The sequence below is a fragment of the Mustela erminea genome, chromosome 10, assembly GCF_009829155.1.
Source record: "Mustela erminea isolate mMusErm1 chromosome 10, mMusErm1.Pri, whole genome shotgun sequence".
Taxonomy (NCBI): domain Eukaryota; kingdom Metazoa; phylum Chordata; class Mammalia; order Carnivora; family Mustelidae; genus Mustela; species Mustela erminea.
In genome coordinates, this window is record NC_045623.1 from 17,489,348 (window position 1) to 17,505,040 (window position 15,693).

The 15,693-nt window shown below is 38.5% G+C and overlaps 1 protein-coding gene and 1 pseudogene across 3 annotated transcripts in view; one reads left to right on the top strand and one right to left on the bottom strand.

Moving 5' to 3' along the window:
* The window catches only part of FAM102B (family with sequence similarity 102 member B), an 85,365-nt gene that overhangs the window by 35,087 nt on the left and 34,585 nt on the right, over window positions 1-15,693 (bottom strand). For all 3 annotated transcript variants that reach the window (XM_032301529.1, XM_032301527.1, XM_032301528.1), the window contains one exon: window positions 9,359-9,479. In XM_032301529.1, coding sequence (XP_032157420.1) covers window positions 9,359-9,479 — 121 coding nt within the window. The remainder of the gene's footprint in view (window positions 1-9,358; window positions 9,480-15,693) is intronic.
* On the top strand, window positions 653-1,706 carry LOC116566890 (annotated as a pseudogene).

Genomic DNA, 15,693 nt, shown 5'->3' on the forward strand with positions numbered 1-15,693 from the left:
TTGAGGGAATTAAGTATAAAACACTTAGAACAAAGCCCAGCATACAATATATCCTGTATGTGTGTTTGCCATTACAATTAGGGTCAGAATCTCCTCTCCCTACTCACTTTAAAAAAATTAGTTTTAGGTTACAACATAGTGATTTGACAATTCTAAATATTATGCAATGCTCATCATGGTAAGTATAGTCACCATCTGTCACCATACAATGCAATTACAAAATTAGTAATGATATTCCCCCATGCTGTACTTTTCATCTCTGTGACTTACTTCATTTCACCTCTGTGACAGCCATTTTATGATTGGAAGTTTGTATCTCGTAATCTCCTTCACCTATTTCAACCATCCCCTCATCCTCCTCCCCTCTGGCAACCACCAGTGTGCTCTCTGTACTTATGATTCTGTTTCTGGTTTTTGTTTGTTTTGTTTTTTAGATTTCATATAGAAGTGAAATCATATAGTATTTGTCTTTCTCTGATATTTCACTTAGCACAACACCCTCTAGGTACATCCATGTTGTTGCAAATGGCAAGAGTTCATTTTTTTTGAATACCATTTCCATCTTTAAAGTAGTGAATAAGCCCTCTGCTCCTCCCTGTTTTACAGACAGCTACATCTTACAGTGCAGTGCCAGCTACGTCCCTAAGACACAATGGTGAACATAATAAATGGATTTGGCTTTACTGGGCACCTGGTCACCAGAGCTGCTTTTAACTCTGGCAAAGCAAATACTGTCACCATCAATGACCCTTCATTCACCTCAACTACATGGTCTACATGTTCCAGTATGATTCTACCCACAGCAAAGTCAATGGTACCATCAAGGATGAGAACAGGAAACTTGTCATCCATGGAAAACCTATCTCCATCTTCCAGGAGTGATACCCTGTCACCATCAAATGGGGTGATGCTCATGCTGAGTATGTTGTGAGTCCACTGGGGTCTTCACCACCATGGGGAAGGCTGGAGCTGACTTGAAGGGTGGGGCCAAAAGGGTCATCATCTCTGCCCCTCCTGTTGATGCTTCCATGTTTGTAATGGGCATGAACCATGAGAAGTATGGCAACCCCCTCAAGACTGTCAGCAATGCCTTCTGCGCCACCAACTGCTTGGCCCTTCTGGCTAAAGTCATTCTTGACAACTTTGGCATCATGGAGGGACTCATGATTCATGACTCCGTGCCATCAGTGCCACCCAGAAGACTGTGATGGACCCTCTGGGAAGCTGCCGCATAATGATTGAGAGAGACTGCCCAGAACATCATCCCTGCTTCTACTGGTGCTGCCAAAGCTGTAGGCAAGATCATCCCTGAAGTGAATGAGAAGCTCACTGGCATGGCCTTCTGTGTCTCCACCTGCAACACATCAATCATGGATCTGACCTACTGCTTGGAGAAAGCTGCCAAATATGATGACATCAAGAAGGTGGTGAAGTGGTAAAGCAAGCATCAGAGGGCCCCATCAAGGGCATCCTGGGCTACAATGAGTACCAGGTTGTCTCCTGTGACTATAAAAGTGACACCCATTCTTCCACCTTTGATGTTGGCATTGCTCTCCAAGACCACTTTGTCTAGCTTGTTTCTAGTATGACAATGAATTTGGCTATAGCAACCAGGTGGTGGACCTTATCATCTACATGGCCTCCAAGGAGTAAGAGCCCCCTGGACCATCAGTCCCAGCAGAACAAGAAGAGAGAGGCCCTCAGATGCTGGGAATTCTTGCCCTAACTCATCCCCCAACGTATTGAGAATCTCCTGACCTCTGAACAGTTTCCATCCCAGACCCCATGAAGAAGGGGAGGAACCTGGGGAACCCTACCTTGTCATGTACCATTAATGTACATGTACCATGTACCATGTACCCAGCGCCTCCCTCCCCCAAAAAAGTGGTGAATTGAAATAAGATGAGCAGCAATCTATGGTAAACTCAATTATTTATGAATATTTGCTGCTCTTCCCCTTTCCTGTCCCATTGATTTCTGGCGTGGCCATGCCAATAAATCTGCCCCATTATGAATTATTGAATTATTCTTACTATGTTATTGTCATATCCCTTAAGAGCACACTTCACTAAATAAAACAAAACTTTCTCCAGATGATCCTTGTCTCTTCTAGCTAATTCTTTGCTTCCCTCTATAGCTAAACTGCTCAAAAACTTCTCAATTTGCTGTATCCCAATCTCTATTCAATCTACTTCTAACAGGTTTTTGTCGTCATTTTCCCTTCTGCAATGGTTCTTAAGATTACCAATGCTGTCCATTTTTGTTAAAGCCCAAAGGCTCCATCTCCATCTTACTTAACCCCCCAAGAACATCTGACAAACTTGGCCACTCCACCTCCTTTCTTACATGACTTTTTTTTTTTTCTAACATTCCATTGTGCCACAATTACTTGGTTTTACTCCTATCTCACTGGCTGCTCCTTCTCACTTTCATTTGCTGGACCTACTTCTGTATTCAACCTCTGTAGAAAGAATGCTAGCTGTACTCCAACCATCCATTCCCCTGCTCTCTGAAGTAACAGAAAACTGTACTTTTACGTGGGCATCTGGCACCCCAAAATAATGACAATAATTTAAAATTTTTTTAATTTAAATTCAATTTAAGTAACATATAGTGTGTTATTAGTTTCAGAGACAGAGTTCAATGCTTCATCAGTTGCATACAACACCCAGTGTTCAGTACATCACATGCCCTTCTTAATACCCAAGCCCAGTTACCCCATGCCCCCACATACCTCCCCTTCAGCAGCCCTGTTTTTTCCCTATAGAGTCTCTTATGATTTGCCTCCTTGTTTTCATCTTATTTTATTTATCCTTTCCTTCCCCTATGTTCATCTGTTTTGTTTTTTAAATTCCACATACAAGTGACATCATGTGGTACTATGACAACATTTTCTACCTTCCTCTTGTGCTGTGGCAGTGTGCTAAGAACTCACCAAAAGGATATAAGAAGTGATACATATGAATTCTTGCTCATCTCCTGCTAACTATAATTTATACTACCTCTGAGTGTTGGAATGATCCAGGATTTGGTTCAGGGCTTGTTATCGTCTATGTCTATACTTTCCCCCATTCAAGTCTGTAGTTACTGTTTTGTTTGTTTTGAGAGAGAGAGAGTGAGAGGGAGAGAAAATCCCAAGCAGGCTCCATTCTCAGTGTGGAGCCTGATGTTGGGCTCTATCTTGCAACCCTGAGATCATGACCTGAGCCGAAACTGAGATGGACACTTAACTGACCAAGCCAACCAGGCATCCCAGATCTGTAGCTTTAAATAAAAACTGTATGCTGATAACTTTCATGTCTCTGTCTCTAGTCTGAATTCTCCCCTGAGTGCCAAACTGGTACCTTTAAATGACTACTGGACATTCCTACTTGGTATCTCATAGACACTTCCAATGTAACATGGCCAAAATAGGCCTGCTGATTTCTGCTTATCAGTCCCCAAAATTATTTCACTCTGAGCTCCTGTCATTTCAATAAATAGTATAATTATCTTCTTATATGCTCAGGAAAAGGTCTAAGATTTATCCTCAAATTTTTTCCCTCATTTACCACATCCAATCCATTAGTGGGGGTCTTCCTCCAGAAATATATCCCAAATTATATAGTCTCTTTGGTTATAACTCCATGGCAATGTAAGCATTATTCACCTGAACCATCCCCACCACCTATGTGGTCTATCTGCAATGCATCCTCTACACAGCATCAAAACTGATTTTTGAAGATCATATCTCTCCTTAGTAAAATCCTCAAATGGATTCCAACTGTAATTAGAATAAAATCCAAACTCCTTACCATGTCCTATAGGGCCCTATATGATCTAGTGCCTCTATCCTCATCACCAAGAACTTTCCCTCTCCATCTTTTCCATCTTCCAACCCGATTGGTCTTCCATCATTTAAACATGACAGATTTGGGGCGCCTGGGTGGCTCAGTCTGTTAAAGCCTCTGCCTTCAGCTCAGGTCATGATCCCAGGGTCCTGGGATCGAGCCCCGCATCGGGCATTCTGCTCCCAGGGAGCCTGCTTCTCCCTCTCTTTCTGCCTGCCTGTGATCTCTGTCAAGTAAATAAATAAAATCTTAAAAAAATGACAGATTTGTTGTTTAACCTAAATGGGGTTTATAATACTTTTCAATCAGTGGCTTGATATTTTTCATCTTTTTAGAACATTCTCAGCCACAATCTCTTTCCACTCCAAGACTCCAATTACATATATATTAATGACCTTTATACTATTTCTCATGTCTTACATTCTTTTTTGTATTTTCTACTCTCTTTCTGTGATTTTGTCTGGGTATTTTCTTTTGTCTTATTTTCCAGTTTACCAAACCTCTCTTCAGTTTTGGTAAGCCTGCTGTTAAAGCCATCTGTTGAGATTTATTTTTATCTATTTAGCTTTATTTATTATTAAAAACAGTTTTTTTAAAGTAATGTCTACACCCAACATGGGGCTCAAACTCACAACCCCAAGACTAAGAGTCCCACGCTCTACTAACCAAGCCAGCTGTCAATAAATAATAAATTGTCTATTTATTTTAAATTTTAATTATTTCTTCTTGGTTCTAAAATTCAGGTTTTTTTAATAGTTTCTAGTTCTCCAAAAAAATTCCCATTATTGTTCACTCATTATAGTTACTGTAAAAGTTTGTCTCTGATCTTCCTAAAACCTGTATCTTCCATGAGTCTGTTTTCATTATCTATTTTCCTTTTGATTTTTGGTCATGCAGTCATGTCTTTTGGATGTTTGGTAATTTTTGTGCATGATAATTTAAGGCTTCGAATAATGTTATTTTCCTTCAGAGAAGATACATACTTGCTTCTGGCAAGTTCTGAAAGGGGCAGATCACCTTCATATAAGCAGGGATTAAGCTGATTAGAAGCTAAGTTTCAATCTTTGTATAGGCTGACCTACATCCACTACACTCCTTCTAGGCTGAAACTCTTAGGGAGTCCCAATGAAAAGTTTGGGGTATTTACAAAGGCCCTTCCTGCTGATGGGTACTGGACTCCAGTTTTTGTCCCTTTAGTCTTATAAAATTGCTGGGATCTCAGCTAGCTTCTCCTCAGCCATTGCTTTCAGCTCAGCTTCTTAACCATTGCTTGCAACTTAGGAAATGCTTTGAGGGGGAAAAGCAACAACAAATGTCAGGCTCATCTCTTTATCCTTCCCTTGTCTATGAGTCTAATCTTCTTAAGTCCCTTCTGCCTTGGCAGCTTCTGATGCCTTCAAGCAGCGTTTTTAATATTGTGTCTAACTTCTCTGGGCTGTTTTCAGAGGGACAGGTGGTCTTTAATAAGCTGGTACATTGGGCGCCTGAGTGGCTCAGTGGGTTAAGCCGCTGCCTTCGGCTCAGGTCATGATCTCAGGGTCCTGGGATCGAGCCCCACATCGGGCTCTCTGCTCAGCAGGGAGCCTGCTTCCCTTCCTCTCTCTCTGCCTGCTTCTCTGCCTACTTGTGATCTCTCTCTGTCAAATAAATAAATAAAATCTTTAAAAAAAAAAATAAGCTGGTACATTAATTTCAGAAACATAAATCCCCAGGTTTATTATAATCTTGGGGCCCGTTATGGATTGCATTGTGCATTTCTCCTCCCACTCCACCCTCCGCCAAGATATGTTGAAGTCCTAATCCTCAGTACCTTGGTTGTGATCTTATTTGGATATACATAGGTAATCCAGTTAGAATATGGTCTTAATCCAACATGACTGGTGCCCTTATTTAAAAAAAAAAAAAAAAAAAGGAGATTTTGAACATAGTCACAGACACACACAGCGGGAAAACGGGGAAAACGATGTGAAGACACAAAAGGAGAAGGCATCCATGTAACTGGAGTGCAGCATCTAGAAGCCAAGGAATGCCTCAACTACCAGAAGTTAGGAGAAGGGGATGGAACAGTTTCTGGAGCCTTTACAGCATGGCCCTGCTGACACCTTGATTTTCACTTTTGACCTCCAGAACTAGAAGACAATACCTCTGTGCTGTTTTAAGTTACCCAGTTTGGGGTACTTTGATAAAGCAGCTCTAGAAAACTAATACAGGGCCTTTTTACTTCCAGGTATGGGATAGTTACTTTCATGTGCCAACTTGCTGGGCCATGGGGTGCCTAGATATATGCTTAAACACTATTTCTGGCTATGTCTGTAAGGGTGTTTCTGGATAAGATTAACATTTTAATCAGTCAAGGAAAGAGGAAAGCAGATTGCTTTCCTCAGTGTGGGTGGGCATCATCCAATCTGCTGAGGGTCTGAATAGAAGAAACAGGCTGAGGAAGGTTAAATTCGCTCTCTTTACCTGACTGTTTGAATTAGGACATCAGTTTTTTCCCACTTTAAGACTAGGACTTACACCATCAGCACTCCTAATTAAATTAACTCAGGCTTTGACTTGAAGTTACACCATTAGTTTCCTGGTTTTCAGCCCATGGACAGAGACTGGAATTACACCATCAGCTTGCAGATGGCAGATGGTGGGAGTTCTTGGCCTGTGTACACCAATTCCTTATAATAAATCTATATCTATATAGCTACCTCTCCACTCTATTGATTCTGCTTCTCTGGAGAACCTTGACTGTATTAGTTAATACAAGGTCCTACTCCTTTAAGAATGGTCCCTAGATCTTTACATGGGTGCCTCTTCTTCAAGTGTTACCTTTCAGAGAAGTCTCCCCTAATTTTCTAAAATGACTTCCTCTCCCTGAGTTATTCTCTATTATCTCATTGTATTTTACATACAACACTTAATGACCATCTGAAAACAATTTGATTTGGTTACATGCTTACTCTGTCTTTCCTATCACTCTTTTCCCCAGCTCCAACCAGACAACAGAGTCCTTGAGGGCAGAAACTCATTCCAGTTCACCACTGTCCTTTCAGTGCCTAGAATAGTATCTGGCACTTTTAGGAGCTCACATATTTGTTGACAGGTGATGGACTGCTTCCCCATGTCCTAGGCAACAGAGTGCCTTATCAAACTTTTTGATCTTTGTTAAATTTATAGGTAAAAAATGGTACCTTATTTGTAGTTTTAACATACATGAGTGAGACTGAGTAATTTTTTTTGTAGGTTTGAAAGCTATTTATATTTTCCACTTTGTGAAATACATATTTCATCCTTGCCTATTTTTCTAAAGGGTTATTGATCTTTTCTTCTTATTTGAAGGAGCTCTTTCCCTCCCAAGGAAATTAGTCCTCTGACATGGTTTGCAGATGTTTTAATTTATAGCTTTGCTTATAAAACTTTTTATAGTTTTTATAAAACTTTTTATAGTTTTTATAAAACTTGCTTATAAAATTTTCTGCTATATAAAACTTTTTCTTGCAATGCATAAAATGTTCATATAGATGAGTTTACTAATTTTTCTTTATGGGTTCTTACTTTTATTGTCATGTGGCCTTTTCTATTTTCTCATTGGTTGAAAGATAGCAACACTGGAGTAATTCCCTTGGATCTAAAGATGGGCACCATATGGTGAAGATGGCAGAGCTGCTCTACCACCCCAGGATCCCTTGGCTATTACCCAAGAAAGACATAAACTTCTGTCCTGTTTACATCATTGTATATTTGGATATCTACTTCAGCAGCTTATTGTATGTGCCCTAACAAATACACCAAACCATCACAATCTGAGGAACTGGTTTGTTTCACCTACCTTAAATTACAAAATAATTAGTTGTTTGTTTTTTTGTAATAGACTGAGTGTCTTTAATTAGCAGTTACACTTTAAACTGGTTATATGCTTTCTTTTTATTAAAATTCAAAAGACTGGTCATCTTTCAAAAATTATGAGAACTCCATTTAGTCAAGTTTTCAATATGAGTTGCAGCAGCAATTAACACAGAAAGAGAAGGTAGGATGCTTTATTTCTATCTCAGTTAATCCTCATAACTTTTAGAGAAAGCAATTATTACACTCTTAGGTTAAATGAAGAAACTGATTTTGAGGAAGTCCGAGAACTGCCTAAGGACTCCCAGTTAATAAGCAGCATATCTGGGACTCAAACCTAGGTCATTATGATGACATACACACTTTCACTGCATTATCCTTCCTTTAGGGAATCCTTGATGCAATTATTATTATTATTTTTTAAAAGATTTTAAACATTTATTTATTTGTCAGAGAGGGAGAGAGAGCACAAGCAGGGGCAGTGGCAGTTAGAGGGAGAAGTAGGCTCCCCACTGAGCAAGGAGCCCCATATGAGACTCGATTCCAGGACCATGACCTGAGTTGAAGGCCAACACTGACTGAGCCACTGACTGAGTAGATTAAGCAACATAACAAAATATAGCTACACACAACACAGTGCTATCAATTCACTCAAAAAGTAGAGAAAGTAAATTAAAAATACAACTTTTTATCTGATAAAGAAGGACATAAGACTGAAAAGGAAAAGAACAAGGCAAGGGACTCCTGCTTTTCATTCTAAGTTCTTCCCTTTATTTTTGAACATGTATCTGTATTATATTGGTAATTTAAAAAATGTATATAAAATGTAGTGGCACCTGGGTGGTTTAGTCAGTTAAGTGTCTGCCTTTGCCTCAGGTCATGATCCTGGGGTCCTGGGATTGAGCCCCACATCATTGGGCTCCCTGCTCAGTGGGGAGTCTTCTTCTCCCTCTCCCTCTGCCTCCTGCCTTCGCTGCTTGTGTTATCTCTCTTAAATAAATAAATAAAATCTTCTAAGGTTAGAAAGGTTACATTTTAAAGCCAATAGTTTCATTCACCTGTAGTGGTTACAAATGGATTCCCTCTTTTTCACCCCCAGAAAAGTAGGATCACATATTTCTATATATATTAAGTTGATCCACCTGAGATTACCATCTTTGTAGGTTACTAGGAACATGCCTCAACCTAAAGTGGAAAGGAAATGATATAAAAAACAAAACAGGGCCTTGGAATTAGAAAGATTTTTGTTTGAATCCCATTTTGCCATTACCTAGCTATGTGAACTTGGGCAAATGATGACCTTTCTGAACTTGAGTTTTTCCAAAATTACAAAAATAACACCCATTTTCATGGTTGTTTTTAGACATAATATACGTAAAGTTCCTCAAATAATGCCTAACAATGAGAAATTTAATGAAAGGCAGGATAAAGATAGATAGAAACCCCCCAAATAATACAAACAGATCAACACTTCACTGTGTATTCATAGTGAGATAAGTTTCTTGAGTAATACTTTATGACTTCAGGTTTTCTTAAATCCTATTTGTCACAGTAATTTATATTATTGCTGCAAGTGTGAAGTGGAATTACATGTAACAGTTTTAACGATGAAGTAGAGCTAAATAAAGTGAGTCAGTGACTATGGAACTAATTATGGTTTCTGAAAGGGGAGACGTAATTGGCTATTTTTATACCTTCCTCACAGATACTCTGTAGATACAAGGATCCAGGATGCCAGTCGCGGCACTTGCACTCATTTTGCACATAAAGGAGAACTTCTTCCTCCAGTGAACACAGTTTGCTTGTACCACTTCCCTGAATGGGGAGAGGGGACAGAAACAATTAATTACTATTCAAGACGGGTTAAAAAAAAGCACACACACTCTTTCACTCAGGTCTAGAATGCAAAAGTGACAGACTAAAAGCTAGTATTTGGAAACATGAAGAAAACAAACTTCTAACAATGTGATATGAAAATCTCTAGAAGGTTTTCATTATCCACAAAAGCTTAAATTTTTCAAAAAAGTGAAATTACTTATCAATTTACATCAATATAAATTGAAGCTTCACTACTCATTCATTTAGCACATAATACATACGTATTTCTGGTGTGCTGATTATGTGCTAGGTGTCTGAGATACGAAGACGAGAACAATAGTGTTCCTAACCTTATAGGGCTTGTAGTTTACAGTTAGTATCAGAGACAGAAATGTAAACAAATACTTATTCTGAAATGATCTACTGCTATAGTTTTACTCCTGTTCCAGGCATAACAGCTACAGCAGCTACCACTTGCTGTCTGCTTACCCCATGGTATTTAATCTCACAGCAACCCTAGGAGGTAGCTGGCATCCACTTTCTAGATAAGAAAGATGAAGCCCAAGGAGAAAAGTTAACTCAAGGTCATTTAGGCAGTAAGTCCCAGCACTAGCATTAAACCAGGATCATTTAACTCAAAAGCTTACTTGTCCACAAAGAAAAGTTTGTATTTTCCCCACAAACTCTGCTCTTTCAAGTTTCTAGGCTTTTGTACCTGCTGTTCCCGCTACTGTTTTGTGTAAGTGTAGAGGGCTTGGCCGTCAAACAGAAGGACAATTATTCCTCCAACACAGTTAGAAAAGAAAGGCAAAGGGTGAAAATAGAGAAAAAACTGGAGAAACCAAAAGGTAAAGGCAAGAGATCCCAGGTTGAATAATTTTTTTATTTTCTTAGGAAAGGAAAAGGTGACATTATTTCTCTTGAATGACAGGAGACGATGAGTGAGTTGAAAATTTAGATAAAGGCTGAGGACAGTTAGGAATAACTGATGTGGTGAATGTGATAGGCAACTGGTAGCTGCCTCAGTGAATAAAATGAATTTGTACTGGGACCAATCAGTCCGGTTTTATGGATTTGTCTATCAACATACAGAAATCCAAGAACAGGAATTACAAAGTGAAAAGTCATTTAAAAACCATAATCAAGTATGTTTTTATATGTGGTATGCACATGCATGTTTACTTATACACATATAAATAGACACACAAAGAGGAGAGGAGGACATGTATTTTATTACAGGTTTCAATGTGATAACTTCAGACATTTTTTTTCATTAGAAACCTTTAGTGATTGGGGCATCTAGGTGGCTCAGTTGGTTAAGCGTCTGACTCTTGGTTTCAACTTGGGTCATGATCTCAAGGTCATGAGATGGAGCCCTGAATTGGGCTCCATGCTTAGCAGGGAGTCTGCTTCTCTCCCTTTCCCTCTTTGCACCCCCCCCCAACTTGTGTACATTCTCTGTCTCTCTCTAAAATAAATAAAAATCTTTAAAACAAACAGGAAAGGCATATTTATAGAAATACTGATCTAGTTTGGCTAGAGAGTAGAGGAAGGCAACATTAAGTCTGGTGGGCTTGGGAAGAGATCAAAAACTTAGCACAGCATCATAAATGAGAGCAGATAACTGAAATTATAGCGTAGAACAGATATGAAGAAGATGTTTTCATAAAAAATGTGACATTAAGGGGCGCCTGGGTGGCTCAGTGGGTTAAAGCCTCTGCCTTCGGCTCAGATCATGATCCCAGGGTCCTGGGATCGAGCCCTGCGTCAGGCTCTCTAATCAGCAGGGAGCCTGCTTCCTGTCCTCTCTCTCTGCCTACCTCTCTGTCTACTTGTAATCTCTGTCTGTCAAATAAATAAATAAAATCTTTTAAAAAAAAAAGATGTGACATTAAATCTTAAAGGAATAAAAATTCACTTCCATAACCCTCTGTTCCCATAATGAAAGCATATCAAAGTATAAATATCTCCGGTAAAGGTAAATATTTAAACAAATATAGAATAATGTAATATTGTAATAATGGTGTGTAAATTGCTATTATGCAGTATAAAAGGTCCTTCTTAAACTCTTCCAAAAGATAGAAGAAAGTACTTTGAAATTTATTTTATGAGGCCAGCATAACTCTGATACCAAAGCCAAAAATACCATAAAAAAAGAAAAAGGCTAATATCCCTGATGAACACAGATGCAAAACTTTTAATAAAATACTGGTAAACTGAATTTCATAACACATTACAAGAATCATCCTATGCAAATCAGTGTGATAAACCACAGTAAAAGAAAGATGAAAACCACATGATCACATGATCCATGCACTTGGGTGGCTCTGTTGGCCCAGGTCACGATATCAGAGTCCTGGGTTCAAGCCCTACATTGGGCTCCTTGCTTGCTCAGCAGGTAGTTAGGTCATGATCTTAGGGTCCTGGAATTGAACCCCACTGGACTCCCTGCTCAGAAAGGAGTCCGTTTTTACCTCTCTCTCTGCTTCCCTACCCCGCAACTTGTGCTCTTGCAAGTTATCTCTCTCTCAAGCATAAAATTTTAGAAAAAGAAAGAACTTCAATAAGCAATGCTACTTTATACCTCAAAGCTAGAAAAAGAACAAGCTAAGCCCAAAGTTAGAAAGAAGAAAATAATAAAGATTATCGCAGACATAAGTCAAATTAAAAAATAGAAATAAAAATTAGAGTTGACCTTTTTTTTTTAAGATTTTATTTATTTATTTGACAGAGAGAGAAAGAGACAACAAGAGAGGGAACACAAGCAAGGGGAGTGAGAGAGGGTGAAGCAGGCTTCCTACTGAGCAGGGAGCTCAATGTGGGGCTTGATCCCAGGACCCTAGGACCATGACCTATGCTGAAGGCAGTTGCTTAACCAACTGAGCCACCCAGGTGCCCCAAGAGTTGATTTTCTGAAAAAGAAATAAACAAAATCAAGGAACTCATAGCTAGCCTAAGAAAAAAAGAGAGAAGACAATCAGGAATGAAAAAAAAGACATTAAAACAGATGCTTTAGGAAAAAAAACAAAAAAAATCAAAAAACAAAAAAAAACAGAAGGGACTATTATTAACAGTTATATGCTAACAAACTAGATAATCTAGAAGAAATCAATAAATTCCTAGAAACATACAACTTACTAAACTGAACCAAGAAGAAACTGAAAACTTGAACAGATCAATAACAAATAAGGAGACTGAATCAATAATCAAAACCTTCTGAATGACCACTACCACAAAAAGCCCACAACCAGGTAGTTCTTGGGTGAATGTTACCAAACACTCACAGGACAGTTTTCACCAAACCTTCTTAAGCTCTTCCAAAATATAGGGGAGTCTGCTTCTCCCTCTACCTGATGCTCCCCCTGCTTCTCTTTCTCTCTGTCAAATAAGTAAAATATTTAAAAAAATAAGCCACATGATCACCTGAATAGATGAAATTTAGCACGCTTTTTCTGCAGCACCCACTCATGATAAAGACTTCCAACAAAACTGGTATAAGAGCAACTAATCTCAATACAGTAAAGACTATATATGAAAAGCCCACAGAAAACATCACAATCAGTAAGGAAAGCCTGAAAGCTCTTCATCTAAGATCTAGTGCAATACAAGGATGCCCTCTCTCACCACTTCTATTCAATATAGTACTAGAAATCCTAGCTAGAGCAATTAGTCAAGAAAAGAAGTAAAAGCAAACAAATCAGAAAGAAAGAAGTAACATTAGCTCTATTTGCAGACGATATGATTGTATATATAGAGAACACTAAAGACCCCTCCCAAAAGCAAAATAAAAAGAAAAAATCTGTGGTGTTTCTATACATAAACAATGAAATACCTGAAAAGAAATTAAGGAAACAATCCCATTCACAACAGCAACAAAAAGAATACCTAGAAATAAATTTAACCAAAGAGGTGAAAGACCTGTACACTGAAAATTATACATTGATGAAAGAAAGTAATGAATATATAAATAAATGGGAAGACAGCCTAAGATTGGAAGAATTAACTGTTGAATGGTCCATACTACCCAAAGTGACATACAGATTCAACGAAATCCATATCAAAATCCCAATGGGATTCTTTATAGAACTAGAAAAAAATAACCCCAAAATTCCTGTGTAATCACAAAAGACCCCAACTCAGTCTTGAGGAAGAAGGCTGGAGGCCTCACACTTTCTAATTTCAAAATGTATTACAAAGCCACAGCAATTAAAAAAATTTGGTATTGGGGGGGGAACCCCCAGAAATATAGACCAGTGGAACAGAATAGAGAGCCCAGGAAAATTCCACTCACTCACACTCAACTGATCTTTGACAACAATGCCAAGAAAACACAATGGAAAAAAGACAGTGGTGCGGGAAAGACTGGTTATTCACAATAGAAGAATGAAATTGGACCCTTATACTACATACAGAAATCAATACAAAATGGATTTAAAAACTTAAACATGAGACCCAAAAGAGTAAAACTATTAGGAAAATATAGAGAAAAAGCTTCTTGACATTGGTCTGGGCAATGATTTTTTGGTATAACACCAAAAAGGACAGGCAACAAAAGCAAAACTAGGTAAATGGGACTGCATCAAACTGAAAAGTCTGCAGAGCAAAGGAAATGATCAAAAGAATGAAAAGACAACTTATGGAATGAGAGAAAATATTTTCCAACCGGATATCTGACAAGAGGTTAATGTTTCAAATATATAAGAAATTCAAACAGCTCAATGGAAAAAAAAAAAGCAAAAAACCCCCATACAACACAATTTTAAAAATGGGCAAAAGACCTGAATAGACATTTCTCAACTGAAGATACAAGCCCAAAAGATATATGATAGTAATCACTAATCAATAGGGAAATGCAAATCAAAACAAGAATGAGATATGACCTCACATCTATTAGAGTGGCCTTTATCAAAAAGACAAAATTAAGTGTGGTTAGAATGTGGAAAAAAGGGCACACGGCTGGCTCAGTTGGTTGAGTGGTACCTTCGGCTCAGGTCATGATCTCAGGGTCCTGAGATCAAGCCCTATGTTGGGCTCCCTGCTCAGTGGGTTGTCTGCTTCTCCCTCAGCCCCTCTCCCCCACTTGCTCTGTCTCTCTCTCAAAAATAAATAAATAAAATCTTAATAAATAAATAAATAAAATCTTAAAAAAGAAAAAAGAGGAATGTGGGGGGAAAAAGAACTCTCCTACACGGCTGATGGAAATGGAAAACTGTTTATAGCCATTATGAAAAACAGTATGGCAGTTCCTTAAAAATTAAAAATAGAATTACCTTATGATCCAGCAATCCTGTTTCTGGATACATATCAAAGGAAATGAAACTGACATCTTGAAGAGCTACTTGTGCTGCCATGTTCACTGCAACATTGTTCATAATAACTGAGATAGGGACACAACCTAAATGTCTGTCAAGGTATGCCACACACACACACACACACACACACACACACACACCGAGGAATGTTATTCGGCCACAAAAAAGAAGTAAATGTGGTAACATGGGTAAGGGTGGAGGACATTATGCTAAGTGAAGAAGTCAAACAACAGAAAGACAAATATTGCCTGACTTCACTTATATGTGGAATCTAAAATAGTGGAACTCAATGACTCGGATGGTGGTAGCCAGGAGTTAGAAAGTGGAGAAATAGGGAAGATCTTGGCCAAAGGGTACAGAATTCAGTTAGGCAAAATGAGTAAGTTCTAGAGATCTAAAATACCTCATGGTGACCATAGTTAACAATGCTGTATTGCATATTGTTAATTTGCTAAAAGAGCAGATCTTAAGTGTTCTTACCAGAAAAAACAGGTAACTATGTGAGGTGATGTATATGTTAATTAGCTTGATTGTGGTCATCATTTTAGAATGTATACATAAATCTAAACATCTCAAGTTACCTGTTCTAAAATATTTATATCAAAACACAGGCAGAGGATATGAACAGACACTTCTCCAATGAAGACATACAAATGGCTATCAGACACATGAAAAAATGTTCATCATCACTAGCCATCAGGGAGATTCAAATTAAAACCACATTGAGATAGCACCTTACACCACTTATAATGGCCAAAATTAGCAAGACAGGAAACATCATGTGTTGGAGGGCATGTGGAGAAAGAAGAACCCTCTTACACTGCTGGGGGGAATGCAAGTTGGTGCAGCCTCTTTGGAGATCAGTGTGGAGATTCCTCAAGAAATTAAAAATAGAGCTT